This window comes from Lepus europaeus, chromosome 2 (genome assembly GCF_033115175.1).
Source record: "Lepus europaeus isolate LE1 chromosome 2, mLepTim1.pri, whole genome shotgun sequence".
NCBI classification, from domain to species: domain Eukaryota; kingdom Metazoa; phylum Chordata; class Mammalia; order Lagomorpha; family Leporidae; genus Lepus; species Lepus europaeus.
The window spans coordinates 7,563,511-7,588,192 of NC_084828.1; the positions used below are offsets into that span (position 1 = coordinate 7,563,511).

The window sequence follows — 24,682 nt, forward strand, 5'->3', positions numbered from 1 at the left end:
CAGTGCCAGCATCCCATATGGGCACCGTTTCTAGTCCCGGCTGCTCCACTTCCAATCCAGCTCTCTGCTATGGCCTGGGAAAGCAGTAGAAAATGGCCCAAGTCCTTGGACCTCTGCACCAGCGTGGGAGACCCAGAGGAAGCTCCTGGCTCCTGGCTTCAGATCAGCACAGCTCCGGCCGTTGCAGCCATCTGGGGAGTGAACCGGCGATGGAAGACCGACCGACCTCTCTCTCTCTCTCTCTCTCTCTCCCTCTCCCTCTCTCTGTAACTCTCTTTCAAATAAATAAAATAAATCTTTAAAAAATAAAGAACATGTCTTTTCCATTAGCTCTTTGAAGATCTCTCAGATGCATGGATTTTGAAAAGATTTTTGCACTGAAATAAATGTTATGTTTGCATTTCATCCCCCATGAGCTTTTTCCAGATTTATTTATTTATTTCAAAAGGCAAAGTTACAGAGAGGAAGACAGGAAAAGGGATCCCGTGGGAAGAGTTCCCTCCTGGAGAGGCAGATCCCAAAATCCTGCTAGGGTGAGGGCAGGGGGCAGCCCTCGGGGATCCGAGGAAGATCCGGGGAGCAGCCCTGGGCCCAGGCAGTGACCCAGCGCGGTTAGCCAAACGGAACCCCAAGCCCACCTGAGGCTGCCACCTGCCAGGAGCCGCACGCACGCACAAGCGCCACCTGGTGGTGAAGCAGCCGCACAGCCCGGCCCCACGTCACTCACGGAAAATCGCCCCCTGACTGTATTCCTTGCCTTGGGGCGTTCATGTGTGGCATTTACATCTCTGGGAGATGGCGATCCTCGCTGAAACCGCAGGCAGCAAGCGATTTTGGTTTGGCCTCCAGCCATTCTTTCAACCTGAGCACCTGCTGTTGGTGGTAGGCAAAGTTCAGTACCTGACTCCCGGGCTCGGGCCAAGGACACACTTGGAGCCTGTGCAAGGGGCGTTAGTTATGCCTGGGTACCCTGGGAGCTCCTAGCAGAGCCAGCTACCTGCGTGCCCCTGGAAGGCTGGGGACAGATCAGGGCTAGGCACTGTCTGGGAAAAGCCGACTTGCCTCCTCTTAGCTACTCTGAGAAGCTGCCCAGGTTTCATTCATTCATTCATCCATCATTAACCCCCAACACGCTGTGCCACCTGCAGTATCTGGCATTGCAAGCAGAGGCTTAACCTACTGGCACCCTCCTTAATCTCTTAAGGAATCGCCCCTCCTTAATCTCTTAAGATGGATGTTTCAGCATTAATATTCTCTCTCTTTGCTAATGTAATTTAGGATGAATTTTCTAAGAATCACGTTAGTTTCATCCACAAGTTTTGGCCTGTCAATTGTTTTTTGTTTATTACTTTTCAATTCTAAGAGTAATCAAATTTCCATGATTTGGGATTACTGATTAAGAAAATTATTTAGCCGTGATTCTATTTCCGGAAGTACGGCATGTCTTTCGTCTTCTTGGTATTGACCTTTAGTCAATAACGTGTCTGTAGAACGTACCAAGACTTGTTCCCTGAGGCCATCACGGCCAACTGCATGAAGACTCTGCAGGTGCTGATGGACGCAGTGTTTGACGTGGTTCTGCTCGTGACATTGAGTCTGTGTTCTTCATATATATACGCGGACACACACACACACACACACACTGGCTCACTTACGGCTAGAGACTTCATGAGAAGGGAAAACCTGCCCGTCTCTTCTGGGAGTCTCCATGACCTTTTCTTCTATGTCGAAACTGTGTGATTAGCATTTGATACGTCAGCACTGGAGCGGGCTTCGCCCTGTCTCCTGGGAAACAATGCACTCTGTGGCCCTGGACGGGCACGGAAGGAGCAGCAAGGTCATTAAAGGGAACACAGCGTCCCACGCGCGAGCCCACTCCACAACGCAGGTGAATTCAGCCCATGGCACCCAGGCCACTTCCCGTTCAGGGTACAGCAGGGAAGATGAAGGCAGCCTTGAGACCAGCCCACAGCCCAGGCACCCCGATGAAAGTGGTGTCCACTCACACGGATATTTCTTAGTCCTGGGGCTTGGGAGGCAATTGCACTGACCCTCGCGCATGGGGCTGTTCTCGGTCAAGGGGAAGGCAGCCAGACTGCCGGCGTGTGCCCAGGTGGACACATCCCAGGATGGCCACCTGGAAGGTGAGCTCTGTACAGGAGTCCCGTCTACACTGCTGGCCCGCACAGCCACTGCCTAAGGCCCGGGTCAGCACCTGAGGGCGCTGCCTTCCCATGCCCAGCTCCTTTTCAGTCTCTGGGGACTTCCTTTTCTTCCCAGCTCCTCGCGTCCTGGCATTGTGGTCCTTCCACAGAGCCGGCACGGGTTCAGGGCTGGCACGGGTGCCACCGTGCAGGGCAACGTGCATCCAGCGCGCGCCGCACCGTGCACTCTGAGCAGGAGAGGAGAGAGGGGAAGGGGGAGGGGAGAGGAGAGCCTACCCTCTCCCTCCAGCCCTCTTCGGCAGGGCCTTTTAAATCCATCAGATCCTGCCTGCTGGCTGCAACATTTTAGCAAATGCAAAACACTGCTGGAAGGTTCTGCACTGCGGGCCCATGTGAAATGGCTGCACCGCGGCAGGAACCGGACAGAGAGATGCTCGCACGTGGACAGGCGTTTCCGAGAGCGCTCGGTTTTCTCCGCCGGCGTGAATAGCAGTGTCACACTGGTCTCCAGGGAGCAAATGCTTCCTCTCTCCATTTGATTCCCTGAGCCTCCCAGCCGTCCGCGCCAGTGCCCTGGTCTTGCTTCTATGTCCCACTTCGTCTCCGTGGTGAATGTCACGGTCACACCGGAGCCGCCATGAAATCGGCAGATTGGCCCCCGACCACAGACAGCTCTGTTTCTGCCCCCGCCTGGTCTCAGGCAGCTCTGGGCCAAGAGTAATAAAGCGATCTGAGCATATTTACAGAGAGAGGGGCCTGGCCTGCTGGGAAAACGCCCGAGTGATAAAAGCTGCAGCCCTGCCCCACGAGGCACAGCGGTGGCCCGCAGAGCTGAGCGCCAACCTCCGCTCGCTGCACCAGCTTGCAAAAGACACTGTCACAAAACGCAGGTCCGGAAGACGCCACCACCGGGAAATTTAATTCATGTCTTGCTGGGATTTTTCCAAACCAGGCTGTGGCCCACATGCGTCCATGGAGAGGAGCTATTTCACCTCCGACCTGCCTTGTCCCTACCACCTCAGTTCCCTTAACTTCTCACCAGGAACGACAGGGACCAACCGGAGCCGCTAGGAACCCAGAAAGGCAGGAGTGTGCCCCTGGCTCATTACAGTCACCCTGACAGCCCCCAGCGAGTCCTTGGGGCCCCTCCAAGGAGGGGAGAGCAGGGGAAGAGCATCCAGGCTGTCCATCAAGCTTGGGGCAGGAGCCTCGGCTGTCTGTCCGTGCATGGAGCACCGGACCACGTCCTGCAGGGGACGATGGCTCAGAAACTTCCGTCCCCTGCATCAGAGAGACTTTCACAGAGCTCCCGGCCAAACCTTGCCTCAGGCCCATCCATAATACATGCCCCTTCCTCTGCCTGTGCCTCCTGGCTCACCCAGCGAGGGCCCTGGGGAGCAAGTGTGGGTTCACCCCAGCACTTCCCCTGGATCAGGGTCCCAACCACAACCCTGGTGACCTCACGCGCCGACTCCAGCCTGCATGGGCCTTGGAGCAGGGCCGTCCTGGGAGGGAACTCCCAGGTCCCCGGAGATCCAGGGATGGGCTGATACTTTTACGGCCCCAAGGAGGAAGGCCAGAGGCCAGGGCACCCCATCCTCCTCCTCAAACCCAGCCTCAGAGCAGAGCAGGGGCGGCCCTCACTGAGGCCCCCGGGAACGTCTCTTTGGGGTGGAAAGGAAGCAGGCAAGGGGCCATCGACAACTCCCAGGACCAGGCCAACTTCGCGCACCGCTGTCTGTGCAGCCTCTCCCAGCAGAGAGGTGTGAGCTCAGGCCACACCGGGAGGCAGGCCAGGGCCCGCGGTGCCTGGCAGCTCTGCCAGCCTTGGGTTTTGAGGACAGCGGCCCCTGACCAAAGCCAGCCCATGGGTCTGATTTCCAGGCTACCAGCCGGCTCAGGCGGGCAGGAGGATCGAAGAGATGTTTGCTCGTTGATTGCATGCGTGATGGACTGAATGAAAAAGCAAAATTATAAATGAACGAACAAACCAAGTGCTTTGACTGATGCTATGCATCTCGTCTCTAATATTCATCCCAAAACGAGGCAGAACTTTTTTTAAAGATTTATTTATTTATTTATTTGAGAGGCAGAGAGAGTGGTCTTCTATCCACTGGTTCACTCCGCGCATGGCCACAAAGGCCAGAGCTGGGCCAATCCGAAGCCAGGAGCCTGGAGTTCTTCCAGGTCTCCCACATGGGTACAGGGGTCCAAGCACTTGGGCCATCTTCTACTGCTTTCCCAGGCCATAGCAGAGAGCTGGATCAGAAGCGGAGCAGCCAGGATTCGAACCAGTGCCTATATGAGATACCAGCATGGCAGGCGGTGGCTTTACCTGCTATGCCACAGTGCCGGCCGTGAGGCAGGATGTTTTGCTCAGGTTCTGGGAGGTGGTGAAGGCTCTCTTGCCAGAATTCCTGCCCGGTGGTCTCCAATCCGGCCCCAGTCCCTCCAGGGCTGCCCACCTGCTTCTTAAGCCCACATGGGGTGCTGGGGTATCTGCTGGGACAGCACTGCTCCATGTTGTGTCCTGCCTTTTCCATCAGGGACTTAGGTACTCACCCCACTTTTTCCAGAAGTTGTTGTCACTAAGAAAGTGGAGAATGCTTTGTTGATAAGACAGGTCATGTATTCTTGCCTGGTGCAGCCTAGGACAAAGAAAAATTTACAAAGGAGAATAAGAAAGGCAAGATAATTAAACGAATGCTTTAGTTCAGAATAGCAGGTCCGCTCGGGTGGCCTGAGGATGGGAAGAGCCTGGGGAAGGGGAAATAAATCAAACATTAACCCTTTCTGTCCTGGAACTGAAGACCGCTGGATAACAGACGTTTCCCTAAGTGCTGAACGCATTCGCTGGAATTTTAGGCACATGGATTCCATTGTCAATCACTGCCCTACGTCCCCTGTGAGCATTTCAGTCCCTCCTTCGCTCTGCCCTATGTTTACAGGTTCTGGTCTGCTGCGCCGGCCTGGCCAGCTCCCTCCCAGCCTCGTGCCCTGTGCCCTGCGCCCTGTGGCATCAGAATGACTGCGCCCTGTGCCCTGTGGCATCAGAGGTGACTGCGCCCTGCGCCCTGCACCCTGTGGCATCAGAATGACTGTGCCCTGTGCCCTGTGCCCTGTGGCATCAGAGGTGACTGCGCCCTGTGCCCTGCGCCCTGTGGCATCAGAATGACTGTGCCACTCATCCAGCTTCCACCGCCGTCTCCATCCTCTCAGTTAGGAGCCTGCACTCGGACCTTACCAGAAGCTTCCAATCCATTGCCTTTACCCAAAGTCTACGCACTCCCTTTGTTCACATCTTGCCGTATGCAATTCAAGTTCCACGGTCTGCTACTTCAACAAAATACTTCCAGTGCCTTATGTCCCCGTTTTTACTCTTCTGTTGCTTCACCTGGAAAATTGTCATCTCTGGACGAAGCTAACTATTGCTCTTCTGTGATCCTCTGCGGGCTAATTCCACGCACACAGCACATTGTTAGAAACTCATAGACCCCAGCCTCACACGGTCATTCAGAACCATCCAGGAATTCTGCCCCATTTCTCTGATCAACTTGCTCTTCCAGGTTCCACAAGGGACATTTCAACCCCTCTCCACTCGTTCCCTCTCAGCAAAAGATCTACTCCTACTTCAAATAAGGAGAAAATGTCAGCTGTGAAACCTTCCTATCTGATGCTGCAGGACATCCAGAGCTTTCTCTGAGCTGAGTCCACCCCTCTGCAGAAGAGGAGGTGCCCTGCCTCCTGGTGAAATCGATTCCCCTCTCTCACCCGTAAACCAGGATGGCCAAGCGTCCCCACTTGTCTATGGTTACCCTGGGCTGGCACTAAAAGTCCTGTGTCCTAAGAAGCCAGAGCAGCCAGTCACCCTAAGACGCCATCCATGATCTCTTCTTTCTCCCCAAATCGCAGCCTCTCTCATGCCAGTGGACCCCGTCCTGTGGGTCACGGTGCTCACCTCTCTCCCCTTAAATGAAAGCTTCCAGTGGCTTCCACCACGTGTTTCCTCCCTCCCTCTTCTCTCCACCTTAGCACGCTCCTGTTCACCTCTACCCACATGAGAAAGCAGAAACGCCTCTTCCCCAGCTTGTCAATGACTTCCAGACTGCAGATCCACAGAGCAGTCCCAGTCCTTGTGCCGGGTGTCCTTCTAGGGGGTTGTAGGTCGTTGGTGTGTGTGTGTGTGTGTAACACCTAATCCCGAAACTCTTCAAAATAACAAACACAAAGGTAGTGCCAATAGAATCGCTTTACATATCCCACTTTGAGTGGCCGTTTAGATGCTGTCATCAAGTTGTCATCGGACTTATGCAGAAACACAACTCTGACCCAGCCTCTGACCTGCAGGTGCAGCAAGACTTCTGCTGAAATGCTGTTGCCAAGGGCAAGAAAGAGACGCCAATGAACAGGCCCAGGGAAGAGCAATGGGAGAGCTTAGCGAGCCGAGATCCAGGGACTCCTGAAAGAAAGCCTGGGAGGGCACGCCAAGAGCCTCCAGCAGTCAGGGTGCAGGGCCGGGCAGCCAGAGGAGGAGACGGGGTCCTTGGGGGTGAAAAGAATGGCAAGTAGGGAACTGTGCAGAAGTCACAGAAAACGCCCCTGGGTCTTGTGCAGTGCACCTCCTGGTGACCCGGGCTGTATTGTTAGTCCTCTTTCCCAGAGGCTGGAGGACATGCAGTCACTTGCCTCAAGTCACTCAGGGAATGAGAGGCGGCACCAGAATTCAGCCCAGGCACAGCTCACTGCACAAGCCCAGGGGCACAGCCCCGACTCAGTCCTGCCCCTCCCTGCTGGAGCAGGACACTCAAGGAAAGGAGAAGTGGGAACTGGCCCCAGACAGCGCACAGGGGCCTAAAGCACCACCAGACCAGCCACAGCCCAGGCAGGAGCACAGCCGCCTCATCGTGGCTGCTTTTCCAGGACACAGACCCGCTGGACAGATGGTCTTTAGAAGCTGGAATAAGAGGATTCTTTCCACAGGTGACATCTTTGCTTTTGCCAGCTCCTGGAGATCAAGTGAAAAAGGCATGTCTCCTTTTTCTGCCACAAATCATGGCAACATTTTTGCCCATCACCCAGTAGTTGGAGGATATTGGATCCCAGCAAGCATCCAGGAGTCAAACCAGTCCCTAGGGACACAGAGGGAGAGTCAGTGAAAACCAGGCAAGCCCCTGTCACCCAGCAAACGTCCCATCCATTCTTCCTGGTGTTTTTTCAAAATCCAAACTTCTTATAAAATCACTAATCAGTGAGGAGCAGAGAGCTTCCAAGTCAGATTGTTAATTTAAAAAATATCTGAAAATTGTACTTGAAAGATTGGCAGCTAAAATGAATTTCACCTTCATGACAGAGGAATGCATATCACAGCTCAGAGCCAGGGACCCCAAATCCCCTTAAGCTAGGTGGTTAAAATACTATCTTAAGTGTTAAAGCAATCACATAGTTAGGAATAAGTGTTTGATAATAACAATAGAATTAAAAAGGAGTGAATGCTCCAACATGGGAGGCAGTCCACACAGCAGACTCATAGAATGACAATCACCTTAAATAGCACTCTGACCTCAGCATCAGCCCTTAAGGAATTCTGGTCTGGCTGAGAGTATTTCAGGCATGGAAAGCCAAGACACTGTGGCAAAGTCCTAATTGGAGAACCTCTGTGGGTGAGACCCCAGGGGAAAGAAGTGGCCATCAAAGAAGGAGGTATTTTTCTCTGAAGGGAGGAAAGAACTTCCACTTTGCTTGCGACCTTGTCTAAAATACTGAAGGTGTTTGTGGATTCAGAAGGCTTCCATAGCCTAGGCAGCTCATGTCAAGAGCCTCAGGTGATCACTGACATCATACATAAGAGTGTTAATTGTTAAATTAACAACAGGAGTCACTGTGCACTAACTTCTCATGCAGGATCTCTGTCCTCAAAGAGTTGTACTATGAAAATTAACTGTAAAACTTGTTCTCAAAGTATTACTTCATTTTAGTGTATTAAGTGGAGGATAATCTTTTTTAAATGTTTTTATTTAATGAATACAAATTTCATATGTACAGCTTTTAGAAATATAGTGTTTCTTCCCCCCCATTCCCACCCTTCCACCCTTACTCTCATCCCATCTCCTACTCCCTCTCCATCTGTTTTTTCATTAGGATTCATTTTTAATTCATTTTATATACAGAAGACCAACTCTATACTAAGTAGAGATTTCCACTGTTTGCACCCACACAGACACACAAAGTATAAAGTACTGTTTGAAAATAGCTTTTACCATTAATTCTCATAGTACACTTCATTAAGAACAGAGGTCCAACATGGGGAGTAAGTGCACAGTGTCTCCTATTGTTGATTTATCAATTAGCACTCTTATTTTTGACGTCAATAATCACCCAAGACTCTTGCCATGAGCTGCCAAGGCTATGGAGGCCTTTTGAGTAGTGGAGGATATTCTTATGTCCCATAAATTACACTTATATCTAAGTGCTAGCAAAAGATATATCATTCTTGGGTTCTTCTTTAAAGATAATTAAGTTTCAGAGAGAGAGAGGGGAGGGGGGAGAGAAAAAGAATTTTAAAAAAATAAGCAAAATTAACTCTGAAATGCAATGACTTTGAACAGTCCTTGTCTGGACTGTTGAGGAACAGAGTTTTCTTTTTTTTTTTTTTTCTTTTTTCTTTTTCTTTTTTTTTTTCTCATACAAAGTGCTGAACTCCTTACCTAGAATAGAATTAATCTTCTGTATATAACACTAAGTAAAAAAAGATCTTAGTAAAAAAAAATAAGACTGAGAATAGGAGAGGGAGGAGGAAGGGGGTGGAAGTGTGGATGGGAGGGGGGTATGGTGGGAAGAATTACTGTGCTCCTACTGTTGTATTTATGGAATGCAGGCAAATAAATAAGTAAATAAATAAACTAAGACTTGGCCCTAGACATCTACCCAAGGAAATAAAAGACAAAGTGCTCAAGTAGAAAACATTGCATCCAAAAACTCTATTTCACCTCTTTATGGAAAAGCAGAACTTGAAACAAACAGGTGAGAGAAGAAGAACCTGTCCATGTGAATGTTCAAGCCCTAGAGGATTTCCATAGACTACAGGATTTCCATAGACTACAAATGTCCCACAGGGGTAGAGAAAACCTTTGCCAAAGCAGATAGTCTTGATGAGATCCTGGTGAGGACCCTGCAGGGCTAAAATATACGGAGCACACAGAATATAATACACAGGGGGGCAGCATGGTGGCACAGTGGGTTAACCCTGTGACACCAGCATCCCATATGGGCTCTGGGCCAAGTCCCAGCCATTCCACTTCCACTCCAGCTCCCTGCTAAAGCTCCCTGGGAAAGCAATAGAAGATGGTCCAAGTGTTTGAATCCCTGCCACCCATATGGGAAACCTGGATGTAATTCCTATCTCCTGGCTTCAGCCTGGCCCAGCCCTGGCTGTTACAATAATTTGGGAAGTGAACTAGCAGATGGAACATATCTCCCCCTGCCGTGTGTGTGTGTGCATGTGTCCCTGTCTCTCTGTAACTCTACCTTTCAATTAAACAAATATCTGAAAAAAATATAATACACTGCATTAGCAGAGTACAGTATATTAGTAGAAAATGTGAGGTATAGTAAGGTCAACAGATTGGGAAGTAATTGCCATTGGAAGTGTGGGTTTTTCACAATTCCTAAGAGGAAGAGGCACATCCTATTGTGGGGACCATAAGGAGGAAGCACCAGTGTCAGTCAGAAGGCAGAGAGGTGAGCAGAACTGTGGGCAAAAGTATTTGTTATGATTTCCACAAGAATAGATGGACAAGGCGAGACAAGCACGTTTAGGATTGCTAATTTTGAATAATTTCATCAACTCGGAGGCATGGGGACTCTCTCTAGCTGTGTGGTCTTTGGCCATGGGGTGATCCAGGCAGGCAAAGAGTGACCCAGAGTAGGAAAGCCCAGTAAGTGAGGCAGGTGGGGAGTAGGCTCTGGATGGAGGGGTTTGCACCTGAAAGACCATCCCGTGGGTGAGCGTTTGTTTTCTCTCCCAACTGGGCCAGCCAAGCCCCAGATGTCGAAGGATCAGAAGTTAGATAATAAAAGGCAAGACTGATCCACTAACCCAGAGGTAGCCCTCACTCCACCCACAACACAACTTCCTCCACCAGGCAGGCTTCACAGTTAACAGGACACTCGGAGAAAGACCAAAAACCCCATGGGATCCAAAGACGTGAGCTACAAAGTGGGGATCGGATCAGTACCTTCAAGCCATCATGAAGTTAGCAGTAACAGTCTATGCTTAATAACTGATGGCACCAAGAGCATGAGGGCTCCACCTGTGCAGCGTCCCCTGTGTGTTTTTCATCTCATATGAGGGTTCTTTCATGGGAAATGAGATCAAAAGAGAAGTTTATTTTGAGGCAAAAATATTTTGAAATCCATGCATAGTTATGTCATAATACACAGTTTCCATAAACTCTTTGAAAATCCCTCATATGCATGGATTTCAAAAATGTTTTATTCCAAAATTCTTAATTTTTTACAAGATTTTTCTCAATGTCACTTTATTCACTTTATTTATTTTGCAAATTTTAATTACACATGTTTACATCTTTTTGTTCTTATTTCTTTTAAAGTTATATATTTATATTTATTTATTTCAAAGGCAGAGTAACAGAGAGGAAGAGAGATATCTTCTATCCACTGATTCAATCCCCAAAGGCCTGCAAAGCCAGGGCTGGGCCAGATCAGGCCAAAGCAGGGAGCCAGAAACACCATCCAGGTCTCCCACGTGAATGGCAGGGACCCCAGTCCTTGGGCCATCACTGGCTGCCCCCCAGGCCCATCAGGGAGCTGAACTGGAAGTGGCCATAGGACTCAGTCCCAGGCATTCTGAGGTAGGATGAGGGTGTGCCAGGCAGTGGTTCACAGGCTGTGCTATGATGCCTGTCCCTTAAACTCATCTGTCAATCACATTTGCTGCAGATTTTCTGAAGCGCCCTCATATATGACTTGTCCTCCTCAGACTGGAGCAGATGAAAAGATCCTGACCCTTCCATCAGTCCACATACGCAGTCCACCAGTCAATACCCACAATCCATCAGTCCACATACATCATCCACCAGTCAATACCCACAATCCATCAGTCCACAGACACCATCCACCAGTCAATACCCACAATCCATCAGTCCACATACGCCATCCACCAGTCAATACCCACAATCCATCAGTCCACATATACCATCCAGCAGTCAATACCCACAATCCATCAGTCCACATATACCATCCACCAGTCAATACCCACAATCCATCAGTCCACATATACCATCCAGCAGTCAATACCCACAATCCATCAGTCCACATATACCATCCACCAGTCAATACCCACAATCCATCAGTCCACATATACCATCCACCAGTCAATACCCACAATCCATCCGTCCATACCCACCATCCATCAGTCAATACCCACAATCCATCAGTCCATACCCACAATCCATCAGTCCATACCCACAATCCATCAGTCCATATACACCATCCACCAATCAATACCCACAATCCATCAGTCCACATATACCATCCAGTAGTCAATACCCACAATCCATCAGTCCACAGACACCATCCATCAGTCAATACCCACAATCCATCAGTCCATACCCACAATCCATCAGTCCATACCCACAATCCATCAGTCCACAGACACCATCCATCAGTCAATACCCACAATCCATCAGTCCATACCCACAATCCATCAGTCCATACCCACAATCCATCAGTCCACAGACACCATCCATCAGTCAATACCCACAATCCATCAGTCCACATATACCATCCAGCAGTCAATACCCACAATCCATCAGTCCATATACACCATCCACCAATCAATACCCACAATCCATCAGTCCACATATACCATCCAGCAGTCAATACCCACAATCCATCAGTCCACATACACAACCCACAAATCCACACACACAGTCCATACACACAGTCCACCAGTCCATATACACAATCCACCAATCCATACACACAGTCCACCAGTCCATACAATCCACTAATCCATACAGACAATCCATCAATCCATCAATCCATACCCACAATCTATCAATCCATACACACTATCCACCAATTCATATACATAATCCACAAATCCATACCCACAATTCACCAGTCCATACGCACAATCCATCAACCCACCAATCCACACCCACAATCCATCAGTCTACACACACGATCCACCAATCCATACCCACAATCCATCAGTCCATACCCACAATCCACCAGTCCATACCCACAATCCATCAGTCCATACCCACAATCCACCAATCCATACCCACAATCCACCACTCCCTTCACGTAACCCTTTCCTGGCTGTGGAAATACCACTGGTAAAGCTAGCTCACTGGAAATACACCACGACCCAGGGTCCTGGGACCCGTTGTTCCGCTCTCTCGGAGCTCTGCTCGGCCTCGCCAGACACACTGACTGCTGGAGCTGGAACACACTGGCCCTGCTCCCCGGAGGAGGAGTGAGCAGTGAGGAAGCAGGAGCAGAGCCTCGCCATTTGCCTCCTCCAAGTCTTTAAAAGACAGAGTCAAATAAATGGTGAAGCCCCAGGAATCCCAGACACACACACCCCACCCCCAGCCCCGGCACCCCGGGGCACAGCAAGCCGGAGGTGGGACTAGGAAGTGATGGGCAGCTCCTGTTAGGCGTCCAGCAGCAGAGGCAGAACTGGAGCGTTTGATGGTGCTGGCTACACCCATGGAGGAAGCGTCGTGGGGGCTTATTCTGCTACACGAAGGTTTCATTTGTTCCTGGAAATGTTTGCTTCTCAGTAGACATCAAAAGCCCTTATTTGAAATGTCAGCCGCTCCTGGGTTCCCTTTTTTCGCCATACATGGCTTGGAATGAGGAATGCAGAGATTAGCGGATCCGTGGACTTTAAATCAAGACTTCAAAAGCGGATTTAGACTAAGGAGACTGGATGCTAACAGCGTGACGCATGCATTTCCGAGGACGCACTAATTCAGAGGCTTGTCTCGTGCTCTGTAAACAGAGGCAGGTTGTTTGACGCGTCGGGAGAGATTCCAAGTGGGAAGGCAGGCTGCAGTTTCCCGAAGTCCTAAGTAGAGTTTACCCCAGTTTCATTAACTGTTCTCTGTTGGTTGAAGAACAGGAGCCTGTCATGTAACACAGGAACAGGCTACCATTGTAGATACAAGGACATGCTGAGACATTTCCAACCATGTAAACGTCCCACCATGGGAGAAAGCTCTAGAAAAGGCTGCTGACTCCACGCACAACATTTCCTACTTAGCAGCTGCCACCAAGGGAACAGCAGTGCCTTGGGGACCACTGGGTGCCCACCTGCCTGCTCCAGGCAGTCCTGGGGCCACCAAGGCAGAATAGCCTGGAATCTCCCAGACAGAAGCCTATTGGCTGAACATGAATCAGCTCCTTCATTGTCACCAAGGCCCAGAGATCTTTCCAAACAGGCAGGACATTTTTCCCAAAATGTGCCCAATATTTCAACTTAAGAGTCCATTTATTACACTGCCATAAGAAGGTGAGTCTGCTCTTACGAAAGTGTTTCAAGAGGTTTGTGGAAAATAGAATTAAAAGATAAGCTCAGATTGGTGCAAAACGTTTTTGAAGTCTGTGCGACCTCTTTTCATAATGAGCGTTTTCCCTGAACTTTTTGAAAACCCCTCATCGAAGTGATCTCCATCCTATGATCTCTCTATCTCTGGAGTTTGGGTCAGTCTGCCAAGGTCTTCTTTGTTTTCCTAAAAATCCATTGGTTTTGGTTGAAAATCATTTATAGTTGGTTTGCTTGCTGAAGAAAAACACCCGTTTCCTGGCGGTCGGAGCCGATCCTGGGCTTGCCTTCCCTGGCCCATCCCCCACCGCTGTCCCCAGGGGAAGAACCCCTTTCAATCTGCCTGAAAATGATCCTGCGGTGAGGAGAGAGGGCGGGAAGGTTGGCTGCAGTTTTGCCACTAACTTTAAGAAGAAATTCAAACACACTCGAAGCGGTTCTTTTAGACAGGCGATTAACGAGGCGAGAGTACAAGCCGGTCCTCAGAGAAAGGGGAAGTTTTATCACTCTGCAAGTTGATCGCCTGTGACTCCCTGGGCGCAAACTTAGTGCAAACATCAACAATTATGAAGACGCAATAAACGTGAAAGATGGCGAGGCCAGGCCTAAGCCCTGCTTAATTTTTGTTAAGCTTTCTCTGCTCTCCTGAAACATCAGATAGATTCACAGCCCCAAAAGGAAGCCACGGCAGGAGGCTGACACGTTCTGTTCCCTTCCACCAAGTCAATTGTCCAGTTACTAAATCCAGCGCTGGACGTGTGCACCTAATACGCAAGGCAGACAGAACTCAGCTGGAGGACATAAGTCATTTTCATGGTGGTTGACGGCTTTATGTTCCTTTGCAAATCAGTAGTAGTTCTTTCTCTACAGCAGCCAAGGGGAGACCTTCCGCTCACTCTCACTGCTCCAACAGCTCCCCAGAAGCAAACCTGGGGCAAGAGGTGGTCCAGGGACTTAGGCCCCAGGGGAGGGGGCGGTACCAACAGCGTCCACGCGATGCCAACTTTACCTTGGCTTCCGGTGCCGGTTCTCAAGGGTGTCACCTCAGTCCAGAGCTCGTTTGCGAACACCAGATGGAGACTGCAAGACACAGGTTGGCTCTGCTCACCTGCAGCACCGTCCTGGTGCCTCCACCCTCTCCCAGCCCTGCCCATGTTCAGGGTCCTGCTAACAGCCTCCCCACCGTCCTGGGAAACCTTCCCAGCTGGCCCAGCCCAGAGCGAGCCCCATGGCTTTCAAACTAGGAAATTCTCACTGGGCGGCTCATCCTAGCCTTGCTCAAATATGGCCTCTTAGGATCCATTCTACCTGGAATGGCTGAAGCCATTACCTCTGCAGTCAGACCTGTGTTGTTGTCAGGGTGATGGCGTGGGAGATGCTGGCCACGGTCTGGAATGTTCACGTATCACTTCAGTTCCCCCTGGAGGAGGTATCTTACCCTGAGCAAGGCTACATCACTCAGAGGTAAAAGGAAGATGGGTGTTGGGTAGGGAAAGAGAAGGGGCCCGGAGCAGCCCTGACATGGGGAGCAGAAACTAGGGAGATCACTGCTTGGATGTTGGGTTTTCTTCCTGGAGCAAGGTTCTAGGCCAGACCCAGATCTGATCAGATCGGCTTTGCCCAGGGGACACTGTGGGGCAGGGAGGACAAGAGAGAGGAGAGTGGGACAGCTGACAGCCTGTGGTGGTGGCATGGGTGACGTCATCCTGTCGTGGGCGGGGGAGGCGGGTCTGCCCCAAGTACATGCCTGTACATCCTGTCTGCTGTCACTCCCCCAGCACTGGGGCATCACACACGTCACTGCTTGTGCTCCAGGTGCCACCCATCCTGGGTGACAGTCACCAATGCCTCTGCCTGCTGGCCCTGTTGGTGGAGAGACATTAGAACTCCTGGCCTCTATGCATGGGTGGAGTGCTCACTTGTGTGAAAAAAAAAAATGATGCTAACATAGGTGTGCACACACACACACACACCCTGAGGCACCCAGGCAGCAGTGCCCACCCCAGGCTGTCGTATGCACACCCTCCAGGCTGCTGTATGGCATCTGAAACCTTACAGAACTCTGCAGAGGTGAGCCTCAAGCCTTGACATTCTCAGATTCCCTCTCAAAGTCCCTGGGATTTTTCTATTTTGGCCCCCTTCCCACACCCAGGTCAGGCCCAGGCCGGGGGGCTCTGAGCCCCAGCTTAGAAACCAGAGCAGTATCCAAACCCTGGTCACATCCCCGCCCACACCCCCAGCCCCTGGCTGTCTCTCTTCCATCTGCTCTGCTAGTGTGGCCGGAGCCTTGTACTCTCACAGCTCTGCTTCTGGAACTGACTTCTGATGCCTTCAGCAGAAGGACATTGTGACTTGCTGCTGGCCCTGCAGCCACTCCACAGGGTGAGGACGAGAACTGGCATGGCAGTGCGCCCAAGCTGTAGACGTCCTCTTCCCTCGGGTGCCTTCCGTCATCTTAGTCTATGAAGTAAATTGATAATAGACAAATTGACAGAAGAAAAAATTAATGAAAGGTGCTATGTGCCTAAACACACGGTCATACACACAGCTGGAAACTGAAAGAAGGGTGATATCTATCTGCTCCACAAAAGGGCAGCCTTCTGGGTGAATCTTACTTCCGCTTTCTCAGAATCGTGCAAGATTCCAAAGAAATGTAGTTTGTGATGGCGTGTTTTAGAGAGTCCCACTTACTTATATAACACAGAAAAGATTCAACAGAAAAACAATGACAGGAGCCACATGTAGGAAGTGGGGCGGGAGGGGTTAAGAGTTGGCAATGAGACTTTTCTGAATATATCTTTTTTTTTTCATTTATTAAACTTTTATTTAATGAATACAAATTTCCAAAGTACAGCTTATGGGTTACAATGGCTTCCCCCCTCCCATAACTTCCCTCCCACCCGCAACCCTCCCCTTTCCCGCTCCCTCTCCCCTTCCATTCACATCAAGATTCATTTTCAATTCTCTTTATATACAGAAGATCAGTTTAGTATATATTAGGTAAAGATTTCAACAGTTTGCCCCCATATAGCAACACGAAATGAAAAAAATACTGTTGGAGTACTAGTTATAGCATTAAATAACAGTGTACAGCACATTAAAGACAGAGATCCTACATGATATTTTTTAAAAAAATAATTAATTTTCTATGCCGTTTCCAATGAATATATCTTTTTATGTTGGCTACATTTGGGGGCCATTTAAAATGGTTTGCAAATTTAAAACCCAGGTAAAGCTGCTGCCTGCAACCCCAGCATCCCATATAGGAGCCGGTTCAAATCCCAGCTGCTCCACTTCAGATCCAGTTCCCTGCTAATGCCCTGGGAAAAGCAGTGAAAGATGGCCCCAGGGCTTTGGCTCCTGCCACCCACGTGAGAGACCCAGATGAAGCTCTGGCTCTTGGATTCAGCCTGGCCCAGCCCTGGCAGTTACAGCTTGCTGGGGAGTGAACCAGCAGGTAGAAGATTGGTCTCTCCCTCTCTCTCTGTACCTCTTTCAAATAAATAAGTAGATCTTTAAAAAAAAATGATGACAAAAGGAAATATAAACAAATGAACTCAACTAGTTATACAACGGATAACCACAAGTAGGAGAGAATAAGTTCAAGTAGCTTTTGAATTCAACACTTTGATGGTGCAGCCTCAATGAGAATATTCTAAAGTTAAGCAAAATTGCAAAGAAATTTGTAATGTTGCCTTGTAGGTTTGTGTTGAAGGTGCCATTGGGACAAGGACCCCTGTAGGATTAACAAGAGGCTGTTTGTTGAGCTCAGACAGGGGCATGTGCTGCCATCACCTGTAGTCGAGCAGAAACTCAAAAGATTTTAAAGGGAGGGTAAGTCTGAGGGAGGAAAAGGAGGAAGACTTACGACAGTATTTGATTGGTGGACAGACTGTTTTGCAACCAGGGGAGCTTTCTGATTGGCACTCATGTGCATTTGGTAGTTTCTGATTGGTCCATTACCTACTGGTACATGACTGGGGGCTTTCTGGGATGAGTAAGGTCACGGAGCTCTCCTGTTTCAGCTGGGAGAATACCCAGTCCTCGGCTTTGAGCTCTGAGTGCTGTGTAAGCAGTTCCTCTGGAGTGTGGTTGGCGTGGCCATCCCAAAGCTATTTGATGAGTTTGTTAAGATAGATTCAGCCGCAGGTGTATAGACTGTTGGGGACGCAAGTTCCCACAGTTAGAGAAGAGAGTTCCAAATACAGAATTACACGTGCATAAGGGGAGGAAGTGAAAAGAATCCTTCAGTCTGAGGTTTGATTTATCGGCTTCTCGTGACTTCCTAGAAAATAAATCAAAGGCACGTGGCATCGTCAAACAATTTTCTGAGACAGCAGCCAGAGCCCCAGGTCTGGGTAGAGAGGAAGCAGCATTCTATGGCAGACAAGACAGGCTTGGGGTTTTAGAAGTAGAGCTGGCAGGGATTAAAAAAAAAAAACAACAACAGCAGGTGCAAGAGAGGGGCAACCTGGAGAAGACGAAGGGCAGCCAGTGCTGAGATCATTCACCAAGTGCCGGGACCCAGTGGCCGTGATAACTCTCCCCAGCTCCATTTTATTTCCTGGCACACGGGCTATTCTGTTGACACCTGTTATCACCTGTAGATGTGAGGCGCTATGGGAGTGAAAAAGACCAAAATTAACACATAGTCCCTGTCTTCAGCTATAGGAGTGATAATACAGTGGCAGGAGCCTGGAGCCCGACTCCTGAATGGGAACCCTGGTTCTACTCTTGCTGGGCCCATCAGCTCAGGTTAAAGACCACAGACTGCACGGCTCACACTTCTCACACTGGAGGTCTGAGACCAGGGAGTAAGCCACGGTCAGTTTCTGGCGATGCCACCCCTCCTGCCTTTTAGACACTGGTCACGTGGCCACAACACCGTGTGCTTGTGGAGGAGCAGCGGGGACAGGCTGGGGTCCCTTCCTCTTCCCACAGTGTCACCAATCCCATGGGATTAGGTCTGCATCCTTATGACCTTAACTTCTCCTTCCTCAAACTCAACCTCCAAGTCCCATCACACTGGGGCTCAGGGCTTCAACGTAAGACGTAGGGGGCGAGGTGGGCAGCACACCGTGCAGTCCCTAACGCCGTGACCCAGGGAAGCTGCTTAACCTCGCTCTGCCTTAGTGTACACGCATGGAAAACAGGGGTCAGGGCCACACCCGCTGCAGCTGTGGGATTAGATATTTGGTACACATAGGACCTCCAGGGTCTGGCTCACCAGAAACACTTGATGGAAAATGTTCATGACCTAGCTCAGTACCTAACTGATAAATGTAGGCTGTCTGTGGACAGGGAGGACCCTGTCATGCTTCTTTGAGAGCCAGGGTTTGGCGAGTCACTAACATGGTTCTCCCGCACGGGACGCCCCCACACGAGGACGGGTAAGCTCGAGTGCACAGCACTTTAGCACTGCATTGACCCATGGCGGTGCTTACGGCGAATGAGCTCCAGGGGTAAAGGAAAAGGAAGGCGTCGCATGGCGTAGCCTGGTATTTGAAAAAGAATGGCTAAGTGTCCTCCAACGTCTGCTTTGAACAGTGGCTGCCAAAGTCGATGAATTGTACAGCACTCAGAAGTGGCAGGGATGGTTTTTATCCATTTTATTTTATCCCAGTCTTACTGTCCAGGCTATGTGGAAGTGTTTTCCAGCCAGCGATGATACCTGTGGCTCTCACAGCCTTGAATTTCTGGATATAAACCTCTCCTATTGTAATTTGTCACTGCACCTAAAACTGGGGCATCTCCTGCCGAGTCCCCACCTTGCAGGACTCGTGTCTTCCCGTTCTCTGCCCCTCTTCGAGCAGCTCATTCGAAGCCTCTGTCCCGTGGGTCCAACGCCTGGGCTCCCTTAGGGGCAGCTGCTGTCGTCTCTGCCTTTCCCAGGGAGGCACCAGTTTCTCGTTTCTTTGCCTGTCTTAAATTTCTGTGGCAAACTGACTTTTTAAGTAATATAAAGGTACTTCAAAAAGCCCATGGAAGTGAAATGAAAAGATAAAGAGTATTTTGTTGCATATATTTTTGAGTCGTGCATAGTTTTTCATCATACGCGATTCCCATGAACTTTCTGAAGTCCCCTTCTACAACCGGGCAGCCGTGAAAATCTGATCATTCCGCCTCGCCGAGGTTTGGGGCGGCCGCTGCTGTTCGTGACTTTCCCGAGCTCATTCTGAAGGTCCGTGCTCCTCTTGGGGTGTGACCACGGAAGTCTCTGCTCAGCCAACCATTGGACAGAGCGTGCCGCGAAGGCCTGGAAGCGAGCTCCCCCAGTGTCTGCGAGGTGTCTGTGCTCGGTGAGATGCGTCTCCAGCACTCAGCCAGGCACTTGACAGCTGTCCTCACCTTCGCTTCCTGGGGTACGGAGTCCCGCCGTCTTCCAGAGCGGGAGTCAGGGCTCCTCAAGTGTTCTTGGGCGTGTGCACACCCTGCATGCCCACGTGGGCTTCTCGAGTCTCAGGGAAGGAAACCTCAGAGCTTTTCCAAACTCCTTGGGGCACCGTTTCCCCAGCTTCTCTTCTCGTTTCTGTATTAGCCTGCTATTTTCCTCAACTGTTATCACTCCCCCAGGCGGTTACAACATAAAACAAACGCTACTGGTTTTAGAAAAGTGTTCATGAAAACAGCTGTTGTGACTGACACTGTGGCGCCGCCAATTAAGCCGCCACCTGTGACACCAGCATCCCACATCACAGCACCGGTTTGAGTCCCGGCTGCTCCACTTCCAGTCCGGTTCCCTGCAGAAGATGGCAAGTGCTTGGGCCCCTGCCACACACAAGGGAGACCCGGATGGAGTTCCAGACTCCTGGCTTCGCGCTCTCTCTCTCCCTGCCTCCCACTTTTCAAATTAATAAAATAAGTCTTTAGAAGAAAGAGAGAAAAATGGCCATTTACACTGGGCAAGCTCGGACAAAGACGAGCCGTGCACGTGCGGATTTCTGGGAAACAGTGGGAACTCCGCCACAGACTTCAACGAGCTCCAAGCCAGTCCCGGCTCCTCCGGTGGCTGCCACACCACTGGTTTTCACCATGATTTCAGCTCCGGTGGCTGCCAGCTGCTGGTTTGCAAGGCCAACACAGAACTGGGGAGGGGTAAAACGCCGCAAAGTAGAAGCTTGGGATTCTTAGTGAGATTCGGCCGTTCTTCTTGAGCAAACGCTCTGGGGCTCACTTCCAGCATTCTGGAAGAGCTCCTCGCGCCCCCTCTGCCAGTGCGCACCGCTTTTGCGGAGGACCGGGTTCTCAGACATCTCATTCCACCGTTCCCAGTGTCGTCCTTTGACTGCATCTTTTGTAGTCCCTTCACACGTCTACACCGCGTCTCTCTCCTGATAACTCCCATGCACTATAAAATCTTCATTCAGGTTTTGGTTTTCATAATGGTTTTTCATTTCTAGTTATGTTTGATTATTTACACAGCCAGAAATAAAAGTTCTGGACGCATGTTTTTATGTTGCTTGATTGTCAAGAACAATCAGCAACGACTGTTTAATACTGCCGCTGCCCAGGGCAGTGATAACAGCTGGAGAAACCAGCAGGCTAACTAAAAAGACAGAAGAACAAACTGAGGAAAGACATCCATGGAAGGCTTTGAAAAACTTCCACAAAGGCCAGCACCGTGGCTCAACAGGCTAATCCTCCACCTGCAGCGCTGGCACTCCCGGTTCCAGTCCCGGTCAGTGCACCGGATTCTGTCCCAGTTGCCCCTCTTCCAGGCCAGCTCTCTGCTGTGGCCCGGGAGTGCAGTGGAGGATGGCCCAAGTGCTTGGGCCCTGCACCCCATGGGAGACCAGGAAAAACACCTGGCTCCTGGCTTTGGATCAGCGAGATGCGCCGGCCGCAGCGGCCATTGGAGGGTGAACCAACGGCAAAAGGAAGACCTTTCTCTCTGTCTCTCTCTCTCACTGTCCACTCTGCCTGTCAAAAAATAAAGAAAGAAAGAAAGAAAAACTTCCACATGTCCCTGAGAATCCAGAGGGTCCTCTGAGGATGTCCACATGTGGATGTCCGGGCTACACACCTGCCTTCTCCACTTTCTAGTCCCCTTACAATAAGAATGTACTTCTTTCTCCAAAAGAGATTTGTAAATGCTTTGTTTGAAAAGCGAGAGACAGAGACAGACAGAGATCACCCATCTGCTGGTTCACTCTCCAAATGCCCACAGCAGCCGGGCCTGGACCAGGCTGAAGCTAGAAGCCAAGAATCCCATCCAAGTCTCACGTGGAGGTGTCAGGGAGCCACGAACCTGAGCCATCAGCTGCCTCCCAGGGTGCCCGTCACCAGAGCTCTGGAAGTGGAGCTGGGACCCAAACCCTGGGAACCTAATGTGGATGTGGGCATCTGCAGCAGCACCCACTCCCAAAAAGATATCTTGTCACCTTTACCCCCGGCCTCCTAGTTGTGCTTCAATCTGTGCCCACCTCTCTCTGCCCTGGCATCTACCCCCCCCTCCCCACTCCCCACCACAGGTAAGGAGTAAGTCAGAAGAGAAACATCACTAGAAAAAGAAAAAGAAGGCAAAGCCAATGTGTTCTTTTCAAATTGTGGAAGCCTGAACTACGGACGCGTAGGTAGACTTTCTGCGGGCCAGCCAAGCATGCCACTCTAGTTCTGAGGTCAGGAAGACGTGCACGGGTGTGGAGTGAGGACTGGGGGTGGCTCAGGCTCTGACAGCTGCCGCTGTCAACCCCTGGCACCTAGCTTCCTCCTTCAAGACCTGGGACCAAGAGCCCCAGTGCGGGAACATCCAGTAGCTCTGAACCCTGCTGTGGAAGCACCCCCGTGCACCCTCTTCCCCAGCCCCGCCCACATTCAGCACAGTGCAGGTGCACAGCATAGTATTGGCCGTCCTAGCAGATGACTGACTGACTGACTGTTCGGCCAGCTGGCTGCTCTATGAATGAGTGACCCGGGGCCCACACAGGAATTTCATGAATCCTCAGTAGTTTTGCATCTATGGACTCCATACTCCATTTTTGACAATTTTCCTTAAATTGTATTTTGCAACTGCGTTGGTACAAAGATGACTTTTTTTTTTTCATAATTGGTGTTGAGAATCAGTACCCAGACATTTTAATGTGTACATGATTCTTTTTGGAATTTTATTTTTATGCCTAATATTTTTATTAAGATAATGAGAACAGATCTCATGCATTTCAAAGATACAATTCTAAGAACACAAGGCTTGTTCCCTCCCTCCCTCCTTCTTCCTTCCTTTTTGTTTTTTTCTTTTCTTTTAGTTTTTGCAATGACATACTTTCAATTTACTTTATAATCACAGGCTTATTACTCCACTAAATATAGTGTTCAACAAGTAACACACGGTTTCTTCTCCTAAAAGCTCTTTTTTGTTCTGACCTTAAAAGAAATTAAAATAGTTCCATGGACCGCTAAAGCATCGCGGGCCTCGACACTGACCCCTTGCCTGAATGAATGACGCCATGGGCGCTCTGTTTCCTGGGAGTTCTCCCAAGGGTGCTCTTGGCTTCAGGAGAAAGCTCACTGGCATTGCCCACACCCCATGCCACATCTGCTTCGCTTTCTTTTCTAAGGAGATGAGTGGGGCTCCCCTCGCACTGCCGCGTCATATTTCAAAGGAAGTTGCTCCCACGCCAGGCCTGCCTGGAGCTCACGTGACTTTGTGCAAATTAGCAAAAGGGCTTCCCACGTCTAAGAAGGAGAAAAAGGCGTCGAAGTCGAATGCTATTGCATGATCTGAGCTACGATGCCCACTGGGCCTAGGGAAATGCAAATCCAGTAGGTATCCCTTTAGGCCCAAAGGGATCATACTCATGGCCTACGTGGGAGGCAAGCGAGCACCAGTCCGTGGCCTCCAGCTCATGGGCAGCCTGTGTGCAGCCCCATAAGCCAGACTTCAGCCCGAGTCTGTGGCCGAAGCATTCAAATCCCATCAGACTTCGGGGGAAGCTTCTGCAAGCCGTGGTGGCCAGAGTCAGGACGTCAGGGTTCTTCCAGGGCAAAGAGTGGAGGTGGCATAGCCACAGATGCACACGTGCGCTGTGTGCAGGCACGCTTCAGAGAAGCCAGGAGTTTGTCGTTGGTCCCTGGGACTCCACGAGGGGCGCGTGTCTACGGTGTGAGTGACCTCTCCTTGACGGCGGTCCCTGTGCAGGTGTCAGTGTGAACAGCCCCCCCACCCCCCTGCCCAGCTCACACCTCCTAACGCCTCCCCTCCTTTCCGCAGGGATGACCTGCCAGGCCCGGAGCTCCTACATCACCAGTGAGATCCTGTGGGGCTACCGCTTCACGCCTGTCCTGACGCTGGAGGACGGGTTCTACGAAGTCGACTACAACAGCTTCCACGAGACCTACGAGACAAGCACCCCGTCCCTGAGTGCCAAAGAGCTGGCCGAGTTGGCCAGCAGGGCAGAGCTGCCCCTGAGTTGGTCTGTGTCCAGCAAACTCAACCAGCACGCGGAACTGGAGACTGAGGAGGAGGAGAAGGACCTGGAGGAGCAGACGGAGAGGAACGGTGATGTGGCAAACCTAGAGAATGAATCCAAAGTGTAGTGGCCTTGCGGGCACGCTCCCCTGCGCCCCGGCACAGCCTCTCCCGGTCTCGCATTCGCTCCCTTTTCTGTCTCTCTCGCTTTGTTCTTTACTTATTTCTATTTAATTTTGACATCACCACACAACAAATCTTCGAGGTGTAAAATATCTACCTGCCCCCTCTCAGTTATTTAGACCGACGAGGTAGACACGGATTTGGTTGAGGTGCGACGCTCTGTGGCCCAGGTCTGGGCTCTTCCCCAAGATACCGCATCCCACCCCTACAGATCTAAGCTACGGACCTACATGGGTTGGACAATAACAGACCACTCACGAGAGTGCGACAACAATGCTAGCAGGGAGGCAGCAAGTAAGGTCTCCAGCGCCGACCTATTCATGGCGTGGAGCCCTCCACTCCCTAAACCCCAAC

General features: G+C 50.6%; 1 protein-coding gene across 1 annotated transcript in view; it reads left to right on the top strand.

Moving 5' to 3' along the window:
• Positions 1-24,273, top strand: part of KCNJ6 (potassium inwardly rectifying channel subfamily J member 6) — a 56,738-nt gene extending 32,465 nt beyond the window's left edge. The window contains exon 2 of the mRNA XM_062175251.1: positions 23,948-24,273. Within this exon, the coding sequence (XP_062031235.1) occupies positions 23,948-24,273 (326 nt within the window). The remainder of the gene's footprint in view (positions 1-23,947) is intronic.
• The last annotated feature ends 409 nt before the right edge of the window (positions 24,274-24,682 follow it).